Here is a 17,500-nt window from a genome sequence, read left to right on the forward strand (position 1 = left end):
GCAGTGGTCGGCCCGGGTTTGGGCACACGTGGAGAAAATCCTCCCTGGATTTAATCTGCCTTCACCACACTGTGAACCAAACCTCAGCCTGCTTAAGGCTGTGTGAGAGGCCTGTTCACAACACAATGGCAGCCACATTTTTACTCCGCTGCTTTCATTCTCTCTGCTCTTTCTTTCTACTTTCTTTCTCTCCCTCTCCCTCTCTCTCTCTCTCTCTCTCACACACACACACACACACACACACACACACACACACACACACACACACACACACACACACACATAAACACAACCACCTTTCAGTGCTTCATCTCAATACAACTGTCCTCATTCACCCTCGGCAAATAAAGGGATCTTTTCTGGCCTCTTAATCTCCGAGTTATCCAGGCAGCCCATCAAAAGCAATAGTCATTAGTGTAACATTCACTTCAAAAACAGGCAGATTAGTTTATCAGCAAGACCATGGCCTCAGAATTTGCCAGATCTGGACCCAGCCTAATAGCAGACAGATAAAAGAATGATTAGTGTCCACTAAAGATTGCTTTACAAGTTGCCCTGCATCAAGTTTTCCGGTAAGGACAACAACGCCGATACAGTTTTGTCCAGTACAGTGGACAATTGACGGATGGCCCCGGGATCTGGTACATCTGTTTGTTCGGTCCACTCTTGACCACAATGAACATCCATAATGGAGCCTCGGTGTCCGTCACATGACCTTTGAGAACAGAGTAGCTCTGTTCACGTCCTGTGGTTTAAAGCCCGTCACATAAGACTCAAAGAATGTTATGTAAGGGCCGCTGATTGATTTGCACGTTTGCAACCACTGTGTTATTCAAATTAGTTTCAGAGAGCAGCTTATGTTGATAATGTAGGAAAATAGTTCAGGGTTCAGTCAGAAAAACAAGAGACATCCAGTGGAATTGTAAATTGGTCTTCATGGTCTAAAATAGATTAGAGTTGATGGCTGAACACTATACCTGCAATTCTATGTCACCTTCAGTTGTTGCTCTTTTTAAAGGCAAGTAGACGTTTGCATTTGCAGTAGTCCACGCACGTTATTCAACAAACCAAATGTCCCATCAGTACCTGGGCATATTTGCATAGTGTTTTATGTTATTCACAGGCTGTCTATTGTTCTTCGCCTCTGGTCTGTGTGTCATGGCAGTCTGTACATAGCTTCTGTTTTGCTGAGTTGTGTGGTCTGCAGCTCTGTCTAACTGGACTGTGAATGCATGGCCTTGAAAAGCCTCCTTTCTCACCGCTCTCTCTCTCTCCCTCTCTCTCTCCCCCTCTCTCTCTCTTGTCTCCTTTGTCTCTCTCCATCCCGCCTCTGTCCGGATTGAAGGCTGTTAAAAATATGGTGGGAATGGTAAGTGTCTCTATGCGCCCCTTTCACCTCATGCTAAATGCCTCCTGCCTCCATCCTTCCATTTGTGTTTCATCATCGCCGCTTGAAAGCAGGCAAAACTAACAGAACTTAATGCGAATGCAACAAAGTACAGTTTAACACACCGCTGCAAGCTTCACCATCATATCACTGCCAGCGCTGAAACAACATGTTTACAACATACATGTACTGTACGAGTGATGCAGTAGTCCACGGTAGGAGATGAATACTAGTAAACCTCTACCGTGACACCACAGCTGTGGTGTGCTGTTTATCCAGGTCGATGCGCCATCAAAGCTTTAGAGGAGCAGATCTAAGTTAATATTTAGATGGATTGTTTAAGAGTCTCACGATCGGTGCTACCAAATCGCCATAGAAATGGAGTTCAGCTTCACCGTGCCAACAAATTCACGGCTCCCCTGGTGATTAGATCACCAGAGTTCACCTGAGGCCAAAAGCAGCGGTTCCGACCCAAACTGTAGAGGCTCAAACGGGGGAAAGACAGAAAGAAAGCGAAAAATAAACAAACAGAAAAGACCCTGGCACGTTTTCAGAACCACACAGACGTGTGAGTCATGAGAACATCTCTGTTTACAGCGGGGAAGGTAAGCCCATTAGAAACAGCAGCTCAGTGATCCGCGGGGTCCCACCTCTTTCACCGGGGTCCACCTTCGGCTAATCTGCAACACATGTGCCGTCCACGTGACCCAGGGTCTCCGCCGCGGAGGCTGTTGACACAGTGAGGCCCAGAAAGGCTTAGCCCAAAGGACGGGGTCAGAGGGCAAGGTGGCCAGCTATTAGGCAATTTTTGGAGGAAAAGAATAGGCTTCTGTGACCACCGTGGGCCTCTTAAGTATGCCTATGCTGGTACTGCACTGAGGTTGAATGTGCTTAGACTTCCTGTATGAGCAACAGGTTTTTCTAGTGCCAGGCAGCTGAACATACATGTATTGTCCAGGAATCTAAGATGCATATGAAACCAATGACATCAATTTAAGGCATGGCTCTTAAACATACAGTACATCTAAGAATATTTTTTTTATTAATTTACAGAATTGAATCAGATTGATTGTTATTTGATTAAATAAATCATTATAAATCATTATAACAAGTTACATGTTTCAAGGAGTTAGCAGGTAGAAAATCATAAACCTATAACCTGAAGCCTATCTATTTGCTGCACCCCTCACCTGAACCGCCACCCCTCGCCCCCACCCCTCCATTTGTAGTAGACCAAACCATCATAGGTGACCAACTACACCTGGTCCATGCCCACCTCTGCCTAAACCCTCCATACTGTGTCCCTGTAGCTCCACCAGGTGCTGGTCCAGCTGCAGTCGGGGGAGAAGGAGCAGGACTTCTCCCTGATGCCCATCCAGGTGTCCATCAGCGTCCAGCTCTGGAGGCTGCCCGGGTGCCACGAGTTTCTGGCCGCCCTGGGTGAGTCTGCGCCACCACCACCGCCACCAGCACTTTGGATTGAATACCCTAGCGAGCCAGCTGGCAACGCTGTGCTGTTTTAAATATGCTAACTTAAGCTGGTCATAAATCAGAAACAGGTTTCTCAATTGTCTGACAGAAAGAACATATAACCCTTCAAGCTATTGTGAATCAAAACATCAGGGGGAAAAAATATTCTTCCTATACATACAGAATGAGGGGTTGTTAAACTTTTATACCGTAGTAACATTGCATATTTGTTTTTTTTAAAAATATTTCTGTGTAAATGATCATCTCCTCTCTCAGGATTTGACCTGTGTGAGGTGGGTCAAGAAGAGGTCATCCTGAAAACGGGCAAACAGGCCAACCGTCGCACCATGCACTTTGCCCTGCAGTCCCTGTTGGCACTGTTTGGTAAGACCTGCTAGATAATGAAAGACTCGATTGATTAACAAATTGATTGATATAAATGGAACAGCCAGCTGAGAAGAACATCTAATTGTCTTGACATGTAATAGTGTTAATTGTCCATTTGCAGTTATAGCATTGACTGCTATTGAATATTATGGATTATTGCGGTTGTTGAATGGCGTTGCTAATTGCGTTTTCCTTCTCCCACACCCACGCCTCTCCCTCTGCTCGTCCGTCACCGTAGACTCCACAGAGCTGCCCAAGCGCCTCAGCCTGGACAGCTCCTCGTCGCTGGAGTCTCTGGCCTCTGCCCAGTCGGTGTCCAACCCGCTGCCCCTGGGCTACCCGTCGCTGCCCTTCTCCCCGACGTGCCCCGACAGCATGGCGTCGGACGCCATCTCCGTCTACAGCCTGAGCTCCATCGCCTCGTCCATGAGCTTCGCCTCCAAGTCCGAGAGCGACTTCCTGGGCCAGCGGGGCCGCGGCGGCGGCATGGGCGTGGGCCACCTGTCGGCCCACAAGCACCCGCACGGCGGCGGCGGCGGCGCCCGCAGCCGCTCCTCGCCCCAGGGCACGGTGGTGGCCGGCGGGGCCGGCGGCCGCGGCGACGACGAGGAGTACGAGGGCTTCTCCATCATCAGCAGCGAGCCGCTGGGCAGCCACTGTGACTCCCTCCCGCTGCCCCCGGGACACGCTCAGAGGCACCGCATGCTGCGGGGACGAGGGGCCGGCGTGGGCTCGGGGTCCGGATCCGGGCCGGGCGCGGGGTACAGCGCGGCGTCCGTCTCGTCCAAGGGCAGCGTCAGCACCCCGACGTCGCCTCTGAAGGCCAGCCTGGTGCCCAGCCCCAACTCGCCCTTCCAGAAGGTGGCCAAGGTGAACAACTCGGACGCGGGCGAGTCGGACCAGTCCAGCACCGAGACGGACAGCACCGTCAAGTCGCAGGAGGACAAGAGCGGCGGGTCGTCGTCGGCGCCGCTCGACCCGCAGGAGCTGGCGCAGAAGATCATGGAGGAGACCCAGAGCCACCTGCGGGCCGTCGGGAGCCTGCAGCGGGGCGTGGCCGAGGGCATGGCGGCGCCGGCGTCCAGCTCCACGCCGACCAAGGGCACGGCGTCCGCCGCCACCACCGCCTTCCGCTCCTCGGAGACGAGCGCGTTCAGCCGGCCGAGCAGCCGCGCCAGCCTGCGGGAGCGGCCCAAGCCGCCGTCGCGCTCCTCCTCGCTGCAGAAGATCAGCTCGGGCTACAGCAGCCCGGCCCACTCGGACTCCTCGCTCAAGGAGACCGGCGGCCACCCGTCCCCGTCGCTCGACAGCCTGGCCCAGTTCAAGCTCAAGTACCCCAGCTCGCCGTACAGCGGCAACATCTCGCGCTCGCCCAGCAACGTGTCCCCGAGCTCCGGGCACCAGTCGCCCGTGGGCAGCGCGCCCTCCCCCGCCCTCTCCTACTCCTCCACGGGCTCCGCCTCAAGCCACGCCGAGGCCCCGGTCAGCCTGGACCGCCTGCGGAGGACCGTCATCGACGAGAAGGTCCAGGCCGTCCACAACCTGAAGACCTTCTGGGCCAACGCGGCCGCCCAGCAGCAGCACTCCGGTCCGGTGCGGGCCATCCGGGGCATCGCCGGCACGGGCAAGGGCACCGGCCCGGCGAGCGAGAAGGACGTGCTGGGCCTGTTGAACCTGTCGCCGCGGCGCTGCTCGCCCGGCGACGGCCAGGACAGCGTCGAGCTGTCCAAGCTCGGGAGCCAGACTCTAGACAAGGGCTCCGGCAGGCCTGCCAACGGCCACAACGGCACTGACGCCCACAAAACTGCCCCCTCGCCGACCATATCCACCCGGAGCAGCCCCGGCGCCCGCCCCATCCGCCTACCCTCCAGCAACGGCTACAAGTTCCTCTCCCCCGGCAGGTTCTTCCCATCGTCAAAATGTTGAGACAGTTGTGTAAGATTTGTGCTAGTTATATACCACTCATTCATGACTGGTCTGAGAACCACACACAAAAAAAACAAAACAACGAAAAGATATCAAAAAAAAGCTGGGCACTTAAGAGGCCTTTAAGCTGGCCCTAATGACTTGATTCACCACAGAAAAAGAAGATGGCAGCCACTGAGAGCAACGCTCTCTAGACTGTGAGCGGCCATGGCAGTGTTGTCCCTGTGTCCCCAGTAACCACTGTAAAGATAACCAGAAGACCCAATACTGTGCGTGCAGGAACATTTACTGTTTTTTTGTGGGCCAAAATCATTACAGCTCAGACTGGTGTAATTTCCTTTATTTTTATTTTAATATATAATTATTGTTATTATTATTGTTGTTGTTTGTTATTGTTATTATTAATATTATAATTATTATGTTTTGTAAATTAAACCAAGTGTTTCACAATCAGTATTATACATTTTGATATTATTAAACAGAAAAAAAAGAACTGCACCATGTGAATATGGTTGAAATGGTTAAAAAAAGATTTCATATTTTTTAATTGAAATTAAACCATGGCATTTGGCCTGATCTCTTTGTGAACTGAATGTCTACTCCGCAGCATGGATCCTCTTGCTCTTCAATGTTAAATAAGTACCATGTATGGGTTTTTAGCTCACCGTCTTTTTTGGAAAGAAAGCAGACATGGAGAACCAAGACATATCTTTGTCCTTTACCAGTAAAATGTTTCAATTAAAAAAGGTGTGTTGGTGTCTGCATGAATTTCCTTGCATGACCCCACGGTTACTTGCTGACATAAAAGACATAGGCTAGCCTACCATTAGAATATTCAAGTCTGCTTATACCCTGTGATCTCACGTAGTACTTTATATCTCAAGAAGTCTTCTTTATGCTTTAAAGTACAGCATGGAGTAAAAAAAAAAAAAAAAAAAAAAAGCACTTGATACACATTTGGTTAATTTGGTTCAGGTACTCTTTTGGGGTTTGGGGGCGACAGACAGTGGCTCAGGAGGTAGAGAGGAGACCTCCAGTAACTGGAAGGTTGCTGGTCCGAGCCCAAGTCCTGACCCTGTCGAAGTGTCCTTGAGCAGCACACCTAACCCCAGTGCTCCCGATGAGCAGAATGGCGCCTTGCATGGCAGCCTCCACTATCGGTGTGTGAGTGGGTGAATGTGAGGCATGATATGCAAAGCACTAAAGCAAGGGTGCTCACAGAAGCCGATAAAAACGCAATATAAATGCAGTTAATTTACCATTTACCATACAGTGTCTGAAACAAAGGAGTCTTTGTTGAAATCACAGAGATGCTCAGTTTGGTTGACCTTTTTACAATAACCTGTAGAGAGTGTGTAGGAATAGCAGTCCCAGAACAGCATATTAGGCCTATCTTTAATTAATTTCCTGACACTACAAACTCGGGGTGTGATGGCAGGAATAAGTCTGCCCCCCTCCTCATTGTTATATAAACACAAATGAGCTGGTTGCTAATCTGGGAAAGAATTCCTGGAATTCTGTGCAGTTCTCTTGCTGAGCAGATAATTTCTGTGGGAAGCCAAAAGATACCAGCGACCACTGTAGGCCTGCTGAATGCACACAGGATTCCTACATAGACAGTGGTTGGCTACTGTAGGTGCATAGGCAACCATGGTATGTTGATGATGTTGAGATGCCCCGATATACCTTACAATTTAAAAGGGAAAAAAATCGAGACTTACAATTTCAACCTGCTTACATTATTTGACGTCACATTACCCGTAAACATGGCACGATAGAGTTTCATAATTTAGCCAATCATACACAGCAAGGGGCGGAATGGGGGGGCTTGTTGATAAGTATACATGACGTCAGCAGTATTGCGCAGCCGCAGGCAAATACACGAAGATGGTGCTCATCAAGGAATAGTAAGTTTAATGCTTCTTCTCCTCTTACTTTCAAGCGTATGTAAAGTTTAATCTGGCACAAACATTTACGGATAACATAGAACACTTATAGAAGTTAGTCGTGTAATAGTTTGCGTACTTTTTGAGAAGTAACACGTGTAGGTGAAATTGAACTTCACGAATCAGGATGTGGTTTGGGTGTATTCAGCCGGCTCGCTTCGTGTCTGGCCTGCCTACCGGCTTTGACAGAAGTTTGCGTGAAGCAGTTATTGGTTAAAGTGGGTTGAGCACAGTTACCTTGGATGCTGTTTTCGTTTTGGATCAACTCTATTTTTTTGTTTGACATGCAACCCGTCTGTTGTTTGGTATATAGGAAACACAGGGCAGCAACAAATGACAGGCTAACTTGCTAGCTAGCTAGCCAGGTAAAGTTCTGCCTTCTGCGTAAACGTGCATCCAGCATGACGTTCGGTAACTTTATAACTTGTGCTAAGTCTGGTAACTTAGTTCTAGCCATTTCAGAATATTCAGAGACCATCCATAAACCAATACTATACAACATGCAGACAGTTCTCATCAGAGTGGATGCGACGAAAATACGTTTTAGCTTCGGTGATAATCAGGAACTAGCCCTAAGCGTGAGTGTTAGCCCAATATTCCGCTAAATGAGGTAACGTAACCGAGCTAGTACCTAAACATTAGCTGAACTAGCGAGTTTATGAATGAATCATCAATTGGTAGTGTGGGCGAAGTTTGCGTGTAGTCTTTGAAAAACTGAAAGAAATCCGTTTGAGTCTGTGAAAGCACGCAGCTGTCTAGTTAGTTACCTGTTTGCCCCGGCCAAGATGATGCCCCTGAAAAAAATGTAACGTTATGTCATGGACTTCGCCCTCACAGTGATGACTGATGACTGTGTGTTCCCTCAGTTAAAGTAGCCAGGTAAATGAATCTGATGACAGTCAGGTTAGCTAACCAGAATCATACTGCCAGAGCCCGTTTACATTCTTTTTTGTTGTTGTTGTTCTGATGGTAGGCCTATCCTGGAATGTGTATTTTAATGCCCAGTATGAGTACGGGTTCCAACAGTAATCTAATCACAAGCTAAAGTTCTTAAACTTTTTGGTGACTGACGGTCAGTTTTCTGCAACACTATGTGCATGATTGAGTGGTGCAATCACTGTATTTCCATCAACGTAACATTATGGATCACCAGCATAGGCTGCTGTTCTGTATTTTGCCTATTGGATTTTGATGCAAGACTCAGTTAAAGTGAAAAAGACTTGGGTTCTCAATCCGTTATCTCGGCCATGGGCATTTCCCTGCTACTATTGGTTCAGCTTCTGGAAATAGTTTGGCCTGATGTTTTGTTTTCTTTAAGGAGTTAAGTCATCAACCAGATTATAACTATTTCTTGATATATTATTGGACGAACGTAATTTCCCCCCTCCTTTTTTTTTAAATCCATGCAACAAACCCCTGCTGAACAGTGTACAGTTAGTTTAACCTTTCACGGGTGTTTTTCAGGCGGCAAACATGCTCACACCTCACACTTTAGGGGTCAGCATTGCCCTCTGAGAGTTTGCACAGGAAACTCCTTCTAACTGATAGAGCTGCTATCTGATTTAATCCAAATGACTGATGTAGGTCTAGAATGCCTCAGATGCTTTGGGGGTTGACCATTTCAACTCTCATGAGTATTTGTATCCATGGTCATATCCTGAAAGGATATTTGCACCTTGGAAAAAATGATATAATTTCATCTAAACAATAACAATAAAACCATCTCTACACTGATTACTTACAAGCAATTTCATAAATAAGTGAAATTAATTTAGAATTGTTATTAAATGGTTTTGTTATGTAGTCCTCCTCAGCCTGATTGTCTGGGTAATTTAGGGTCACTGAAGAATTGGTCTGCAACATGGTGCATTTATCAACTGGTGCATGTACCGAGGACTAACTGTTTCTCAACTTTTCTTCATAACTGTCAAATGTACATTTGAGCACTGCACTTTGCCATTCAGTTCTGCAGCAGTGCCCCACCCTTGCTAGCAAACCGGCATGGTGCACTTTGTATGTGTGTTAACTTAGCCGCGATTGAGTTTGGCCTTTGGAAACTTGTAATCTCCAATCAGCTGCAGCACAGCAACAGCAGAGATATGCTTCATAATGTTTATTTCTTAGATCAAATACCAGTTTTTACCCTTTCAAGTGACGTCTTTTGTAGTTAGGTTCAGGATAGGGCTAGGCGATAAGGCCATAAAATGAAATCTTTTTCTTTTTCAGTGTTTTAGATTTCAGTCATTTTTTTTTCTCTTTACACAAACTCAAAATAAACATGATTTGAAGATATTTCCCCTTCCAGTGTGTGTGTGTGTGTGTGTGTGTGTGTGTGTGTGTGTGTGCGTTAACTAGGGCTGTATGTGTGCTGTAGGTCATGCCAGCCTATAGCCCACATGCTACTCATGCTCTAGATAGAGTACACCCAGCAGGCCTACTAAGAAAGGTCAGTAGGTGACCGTGAATACAACATGGTGGCAACATGTGTATTGATTAATGTTTGACGGCTGACTCTGTTCTTAAAAGGCTACAAGAGAGCCTACAGTCTCAGTAATGTCTCCAAACGATGTCATGTTAATGTGGTACCTGAAACTAGAAATAGCCTAATGATAGTTTTCTCACTCGCCAATTTACCTGATTCAAAGAATGAGATTTACAGTAACTCGAATGTAGTAGTCTCCTCCGTTTCTGACGCTTTCTCACAAACTGTAAGGACTGTTTTTGCGCCGCGACTACGCATAATCAGTTGGAAAATATCAAAAATAAATCCGCTTTCATCCATGACGACTTAGTTGTGTACAACTCTACCTAATGAATCCAGGTGTGTGTAATTTATATCGGGTCTGAGCATTGCACGCCAAGATCGGATGTGATCACTTGCAATATGCAATGAGAACAGTCAGTCAGAAAGATCCGATTCTGATCGGATATGCAAGACCTCAGATTTCGACTGCCAGTGTGAACTAAGCCTAAAACAACAGGGAGAAGGATATATCAGGACGACATCAATGGCATTGCTGTCAGTGACATGACAAAACAGCATCACTGTCTGGGAAACCATCAGATCTGCTCCAGTCCTACATGACCCATCTGGTCCCATGGTAGCAAAACTGCCCCATGTTAGCAAAAGTGTCCCATGTTAGCAAAAGTGAACGTGCTTCAAAGTTGGATGGGTTCTGACTCATGCTGTTCAGTTCAGCTGTTTATCAGGAAGTAAAAATGTGTGTTTTAGACTGGTGTTTTTTTAGACTGGTGTTTTAGGGACAGCTGAGGAAAGTCTCAAGTATCTGATGGTATTTTTTACTTTGATCAAAAACGTTTCAGAGGCTATATTGCACAACCCTAGTTCTGGAGCATTCAGGCTATGCCACATTATATATTGTAGTCAGCTAGCAATCTCAATGAGCTTTTTTAAAACTCTCATATAGTGCTCTGAAGGTCATGGTAAGAGTGGATTTGGAGTGATGACGTCAGGACTGTGCCATGCATGGCCACACCCGTTGTGGCCGCTGTGGTCCTCGGCTACAGTCGGCGCTGCCACATCAGTCCACTTTCCACGCTCTGAGCTCTCGGGGACCCCAGCGTGCTGTAAAACTCTCCAGAATGGGCACAATACGCTTCCTGAGTGGAGCTCTCTTTCACCGTCCCACCACACCCATAGAACCATCATCATACACTGTGTCTAGATAGTCCAGCGTGTGTGTGTGTGTGTGTGTGTGTGTGTGTGTGCGTGTACGTGTAAACCAGTGCGTTAGGCCTGCTCTCCTGGTCAGACGACATTTTGCTGTTTGTGTGTGTGTGTGATGCTGCACCTCAAATTGGCCAGTATGCAGGCGAGGTTGGCCGAGGAATAGGGTGTTCTAGGCCTGTGATTTGGTCCCTGAAAAGTTACGTGGTGTGGAGCAGTCCCAATCTCTCAGTCTGAAGAGTTTTGGGGAAGGCCTACCAAACCATGGCTTTAACCTAAACAAATTCAGACATTACTGTCATACAGCTCCTTCTCTGGGCTTGTAGTTGAAGTGTCACAGTTATTAGTCTAAATTGAAACCAGAGGGCCGTGTGTGCCATTTGCTTTGATACACCACGCATGCCTCATTTATGGCCTCCACACTATGGATACTCATAAAAAACAAGAGTTAGTCTGTGTGTCTCCGTCTACATCCTCAGCAAAATGTCTGCCTGGAAAGTAAAGGCATCGCTGCCTCTGTAGATTTGTTTTCCATGTCATCATCTTGGCAAAATCGCAGGCCCAGCGCTGAGGTTAGCGTCTGGCCTGTTTTGAAACGAGAAAAAAGAAGTGCACAGACATGACTAGCGTAATGTATTGGGAGCATTTGAAAATGTGAAGCGTCATGATCTAACTCTTAATTGTCTTCTTTTCTTACAGCCGTGTTGTTTTACCATGCACAGTTGAAGAGGTAAGTGAAGTCTTGAACAAACGCGCACACACACACACACACACACACGCACACGCACACACACACCGATTTACAAGCAGCTGCATGTTAAGGAGAGTGTAATGGGGTAGCAATTAAAACGGTTGTTGTAGCATGTCGTAAATACCCTTGAATGGTCATGCCTCTCTGTCTTATTTATTTTTTGCGAAGAGTTATGAAACGGTGGAAGGGTCTCGGCTCTCCATACAAGGAGCTGCTGTGTAGTCTGGGCAGACAGTATCTCTCGCTGACCCTGCCCAGCAAAAGATTTGTGGAGTTTTGCGAAGCTCCTGTGAAACACTTGTCAAGATCCACAAGTCTGTCTGTCTGTGTGTGTGTGTGTGTTGGTTTGTTCGGTGTGTTAGAGTGCATTTCAGGCTTAGGTTTTTCAGACCCTCTTGTCAGACGAGACACGTGAGGAGTGCGTTGCACAAGTGGTTCCACTCAGGCCAGCAAGGTTATCTCAGGTCATCGCCGTGCTGCTAGTCCACCTCCGTCTACAGTCATCTCACAGATGTGTTAGTGCTGCTGTAAAGAGTCCGGAACCAAATGGATTGTAAACCAAAAGGATGACTGTGTGGGTTTCTTTGGCACTCAACAAGCATATTTTCTTGGAAATAATGAATGCAGTCATCGGTTTATTTGGGGAGCTTCAGACTGGATGCTCACAAAGTGACTAGTTGCTGTATACTGCATCACACACTCCTTATTCTCTCTCTTACTCATTTTTATTGTAAAAGTTGGGTCATTAAAATGCCGTTTAGGCTAGTGTATATATAGAGAGAAGAGAGTTGCATTATGGCCTAGTGTGTGCCAAACCATCAGGAATGTACAGTGTAATCGCATCAGCTAAGGCCTGCAGGGTCACCTCAGGTTATGGCCAGCAACCCCCCCAACCCCCCCTGTTTCACCTCATAGGTTTGTTTATTAGCGAGGAACCAAGGCAGATTTGAACACGAAGTGCCATGTTTCCACTTGGGGGGAGGGTAAGGGTATTTCAGGAAATGCCCTTAAAGCAGTTATGCACTATTCATGAGAACCATAAAAAGCAGTTAATTCAGGGTAGTGCCTAAGCTCATGATACACAGGCCTTGAGTAGGATAGATGCGATTTCTGTCACTGTATTTCAATTTGACAGTCGGCTCATCTGTTAAAAAGAAAAAAGAAAACGACGGCTGTGAGTTAGGTGAATTAAAAAAGGACATTTCGCTCATGAAAACGTTTTGCTCCTCGTTTCGCGCGACTGCTCCACGGGGGGAAAACAATGGCGCTCTTGTCTGAATCTGTAAAGCCTCTTTCCCAGCAGCCCCCTCAACCTTCCCTCGCCGACACCCACTTGTTTACATAACTGTGTGTGCACACACACACACACTCGGTCGCTCCGCGTTACCATAAGATCCTGAGCCACGCGAGTTATGACCGTCCATGCTTTATGGCAATCCCCCGCTGAATGAAACGCACACTCTCGGGGCGTCTGGGGCTGAATTACTGTGCTTAAAGAGAAAGGGACTGTTTGTAAACATCAAAGTGTCTTCTGAGGAGCGAACGCCTTGAACCATGCAATAAACCTCAGCACAGCAGCCCCCTGAGCTATTCTTGCAGCCAAAGCCGCAGAGGAGAAACCACTGCTCACTTCCGACTCGACAGATTGATGCAACGATAAATGTGCCTCTCCTAAGAACTAGTGACTCATCACTCTCGGGCCGGTTCACGTGCGGCTGCCAAATTCCAGACGACACAAGCGCGTTAGAATAACACAAACATATTAAAAGGTTATCAGCATCGCAAACGGTTTTAAAGGCCAAGCCTGCTTTTGGCTGTGCCCCAGCTATTGCGCCTCTGACTGTGTTTGTGCTGTCATTCTCTTTTCATAGATGTTGTTTTCTTACCAAGAGGAAAACTGTCGGCTGAATCACTGACAAGCCACAGCTCGTTTCTTCCCTTTAGCTCGCTAACAGTAGGCTTGCAAATACATAATGTTCCTCTTCATTCAAGCACGACCCCACCCTCTCGGTCTGTCTTAATAAACTCCAGTCCTCACCTCACCGACTGGGCATGAACACAAGCTGCATCTGAGTCAGAACTTTACTCCGTGGCCACTAGATGGCACCCTTTGACTGTCCAGTTGTGCCACTGTGCTCCACAGCATCCTCTGCCAAATGTCATACTCCATGTCCCATTGAAACATACCCCGTAACTTGTTTGTTATTGGGATAACTAGGTTATTTAGTCTTTTTTTTTTGTATGTGATGATTTTACCACCTTGTAAAGTGACCTTGGGTGTCATGAAAGGCGCTTTAAATAAGATTTATTATTATTATTATGTAACCTTAAAATCGTTGGATTTGTACACAAACTCTCGAATCAGGATTCCCACCTTTCTGCCTCACTTCTTTGCAATGCATCTCTGTACGCATGTTCAAACAACGACTGCATGCACACAAGTCATTCAATCTGTGCGCCTCTGTGTGCCTCTGGCTGTGTTCTGTGTTCTAGTACCAAGTGGGGCAGCTGTACTCGGTAGCAGAGGCCAGTAAGAATGAGACCGGCGGCGGGGAGGGCATCGAGGTGCTCAAGAACGAGCCCTACGAGAAGGACGGAGAGAAGGGCCAGTACACGCACAAAATCTACCACCTGAAAAGGTACGCACACGCACACGCTACACACATGATTCCAATCCATCATATACAGAGACACACATGCACAGTGTATCGTTTGGAGATTTAATGCAGACATTAAGCAGACCAACTATGTCCAGATTTAATGTGAAAAAAAGCACAAATAAATTCTTTCTATAATTTGTACCTGCAGGTCTGTAGATTGTAAGTGCTCCTTTTATAATTTATGCCTAGGGGTGGCAGATTAGCCCAAAGGTTAGGCAGCCGTGCTGGCCACCAGAGGGTTGCTGGTTCGAATCCCAGGTGGGATTCAGCGTAGTTAGTTTAGCCCAGTAGTCTTATCAACCATATTCAGTAGAGATACTGGAGCCCGTCTTTTGCAATCGCTGTGCAAAACTATCGGCCGTGTGTTTCTTTTCACAGTAAAGTCCCGGCCTTCGTGAAAATGATCGCTCCAGAAGGGTCTCTCGTCTTCCACGAGAAGGCCTGGAATGCGTACCCTTACTGTCGGACCAGTGAGTATTTTTGTTGTTGTTGTTGTTGTTATTATCGTTGTAATTTTTTTTTATCTCCTTCCGTTGCACCTCACTAGCAGATAAAGAATTGAATTCCTGGTTATTTTTAGCATGTCGTTTGGTTCTATTCTAACGGTCTGTTTGTTTGTCTTTTTGTTTTTGCATGCCTCCATTGTTTGCCGCAGTTGTAACGGTAAGTGGGTTTTTAAAAGGAATGTGTGTGTGCTTGTGTTTGTGTGTTTATGTGCAGCTGTGTGTAGTGGCGTCATAACTTCCTCATAGGAATGCGCCCGTAGACATATCAGGGTGTGTCACTTAATGAGTTTCATTCAGAACACTCACTCACCTTTTTTTTTTAAACCTGATCTGTGTGTGTATGAGAGAGAGAGTGTGTGTGTGCACGTGTTTACACACGTGTTTCTACTCACATAAATTATGAAAGCTATTGTGCCGGTTTAATTCAGATTTTCCTGCAAGGTATGGGGTCAACATACCTCAGTCACTGTGTGTTATATTGATGCTGGAATTTGTATTAGATTGGCCAGAGGGTCTGCAGTGTCCTGACTGCTGCTGCTGCTGCTGTTGTTGTTGTTGTTGTTGTTGTTTTTTTCATCAAATGTTGTGACCACTCAAAGAGCTGTCTTAATGTGATCGTTGGTCTGTATTCAGAGATTAATTTTTATTTGTCTCATACATAGAGATAAAATTGTAAAATATGTAGTGCGATGGCACATGAGTTGTCCAACTTCTTCCTGTGCACTGGTGTCCTGAGAGTGTGTCCTGAGAGTGTGTGAATATATAGTGAAGAGGTTGGATCGGGCTGCAGATCTGTAGCTCAATGGCATGAGACATAAGAAACAACACATTTTACTTGCTTCTGTAGCTCAATAGCATGAGAGACATAAGAAACTACACATTTGACTTGGTTCAATATCGCAATACATCGCAGTGCAGACGTGTATATGTGTGTTTGAGTGTGTGTGTGACTGCTCTTCAGTCTCTCTGTTGTAGCTTGTGGTTACAGGGGTGTGTACCTCACCTCACCTCAGTGGTCTGAGCATTGTCTTGACGCCATTGTCGCCATGCTGAAAGTTCACCACTGCGTGGTTTCTGTATCCCCTTTCACACGCACACACGCACACACGCGCACACACACACAGATACACACACACACACACTACTGCGCGCATGACGCCGTGCCGTGGCTGTGCGAGGCTTGCACTGTTAGGTTAGAGCTTGTAACACTGTGATATAATCCTGTTTACGCTGATAAGCCTGCTTCTGAGCAGGCTCGAGCACGTGGGACTCGTTGTGTTGACAACCACTTCAGCAGCAGCTTTGAAGAAGGCAAAAATCCAAGATTGTGTCAAAATCGTCAACAGCAAAATCCCTTTAAATCAGTAATCCTCGTCTGAAGAACAGGGCCCTTGTTTAAATATAGAAGTGATTTAAAGTATTTTTTATTTTTTTTTACCTTAAACACAGTCATGTCCAGATTAATTTCACCTGAACTGGTTCTTTCCCCCTGCAGAATGAATACATGAAAGATGACTTCTTCATCAAAATTGAGACCTGGCATAAGCCTGATCTCGGAACAGTTGAAAATGTAAGTCCATGTACAGATGAGATTAAGTCTTTATTTCTCCAAAAGTTGTAGGCTATATACCAATGATTACTGTTAATATCACGGGTGGCATTTAAAAGAGTTCCATTTTCTCCATTAATCAAAGCATTTAGAAGGATACTAATTCTTTGTCCATCCCACAATGGAGAATGGTGCAGTGTTCGAGCAGGGAAGAGAATAATGAAATAGCAATAAGCATAAAGGGAGGAATAAATTAATGTAATAAGACCACAGTTTTAATTGTCTTGAATTTATTTCTGAATTGATGATGAATGATGTGTTAGCATGTGTTCGATACATATAATGGCTGATTGACTGCACTAATACTAACTGTATACGGGGACACCCAAAAGAGGCTTGTACTGCATGTGACTTGCCTAACGTAACAAGCCTGTGTGTAATGAATGGCGTTCCCTTCTCCAGGTCCATAAACTCGACAACTCCACATGGAAGTCGGTGGAGGTGGTGCCTATTGACATCGCCGACAGAGAACAAGTGGCCCCCGGAGTGAGTAGCCCTGTCCTCACTCCAGACACACGGAATCACTCACACCCTGTAAAAAGCAGCAGTCCTAGACACAGCTCGCTCTCTCTCTTTCTCTCTCACGCACACACACACACACACACACACACACACACACACACACACACACACACACACACACACACACACACACACACACACACACACACACACACACACACTCTCGCACTAATACTGTGTCATTTGATGGAATCTTGCCATGAATGTTTGTTTGTTTGTTTGTTTTTTTCCCCCCTTGGCTTCATGCTTATTTTATATCAGGGGCTCCCACGGGTATCATTTTGGGGGCAAAGTCACGGGCTATCAGGGAATTTTGTTGTAGCAGTTTAACACTAACTTGCTTTTATTCATCCTCTGCTTTAAAAAAGTAAACTTTTTTATTATTATTAACTGTAACTGTTTTGAAATCTTTGCACTGTATATTGTATAGTAGATCATGGAAATTCAGGGGGATTTTTTTTGTGAGGGGGAAAAGTCATGGATTTTTGCACTTGGAGTGGGAACCCTGTATATGAAAGTCACTCTGGTTCTGGTTCTGTATTTAAGACTAGCCTCCCTGTCATTCACTGACCTCAGGCCTGCCCTGAGCCTGTGCCCTAATCTGTGCTGTGTTAAAATAGCTGGACTGGGATCTGGGCTTTATATCAC

General features: G+C 46.3%; 2 protein-coding genes across 2 annotated transcripts in view; both read left to right on the plus strand.

Annotated features, from left to right (window-relative positions):
- Positions 1 to 5,355, plus strand: part of LOC134060169 (tetratricopeptide repeat protein 28-like) — a 164,269-nt gene extending 158,914 nt beyond the window's left edge. The window contains exons 22-25 of the mRNA XM_062516788.1: positions 1,346 to 1,369; positions 2,698 to 2,827; positions 3,134 to 3,241; positions 3,483 to 5,355. Coding sequence (XP_062372772.1) covers positions 1,346 to 1,369; positions 2,698 to 2,827; positions 3,134 to 3,241; positions 3,483 to 5,170 — 1,950 coding nt within the window. The 3' untranslated portion in view covers positions 5,171 to 5,355. The remainder of the gene's footprint in view (positions 1 to 1,345; positions 1,370 to 2,697; positions 2,828 to 3,133; positions 3,242 to 3,482) is intronic.
- A 1,693-nt stretch (positions 5,356 to 7,048) lies between these two features.
- The window catches only part of LOC134059701 (phosphatidylinositol transfer protein beta isoform), a 24,917-nt gene continuing 14,465 nt past the window's right edge, over positions 7,049 to 17,500 (plus strand). The window contains exons 1-7 of the mRNA XM_062516158.1: positions 7,049 to 7,077; positions 11,504 to 11,534; positions 14,049 to 14,194; positions 14,594 to 14,685; positions 14,871 to 14,878; positions 16,217 to 16,291; positions 16,733 to 16,816. Of these exons, the coding sequence (XP_062372142.1) occupies positions 7,058 to 7,077; positions 11,504 to 11,534; positions 14,049 to 14,194; positions 14,594 to 14,685; positions 14,871 to 14,878; positions 16,217 to 16,291; positions 16,733 to 16,816 (456 nt within the window). The 5' untranslated portion in view covers positions 7,049 to 7,057. The remainder of the gene's footprint in view (positions 7,078 to 11,503; positions 11,535 to 14,048; positions 14,195 to 14,593; positions 14,686 to 14,870; positions 14,879 to 16,216; positions 16,292 to 16,732; positions 16,817 to 17,500) is intronic.

The sequence above is a fragment of the Sardina pilchardus genome, chromosome 16 (assembly GCF_963854185.1).
Source record: "Sardina pilchardus chromosome 16, fSarPil1.1, whole genome shotgun sequence".
Lineage (NCBI taxonomy): Eukaryota > Metazoa > Chordata > Actinopteri > Clupeiformes > Clupeidae > Sardina > Sardina pilchardus.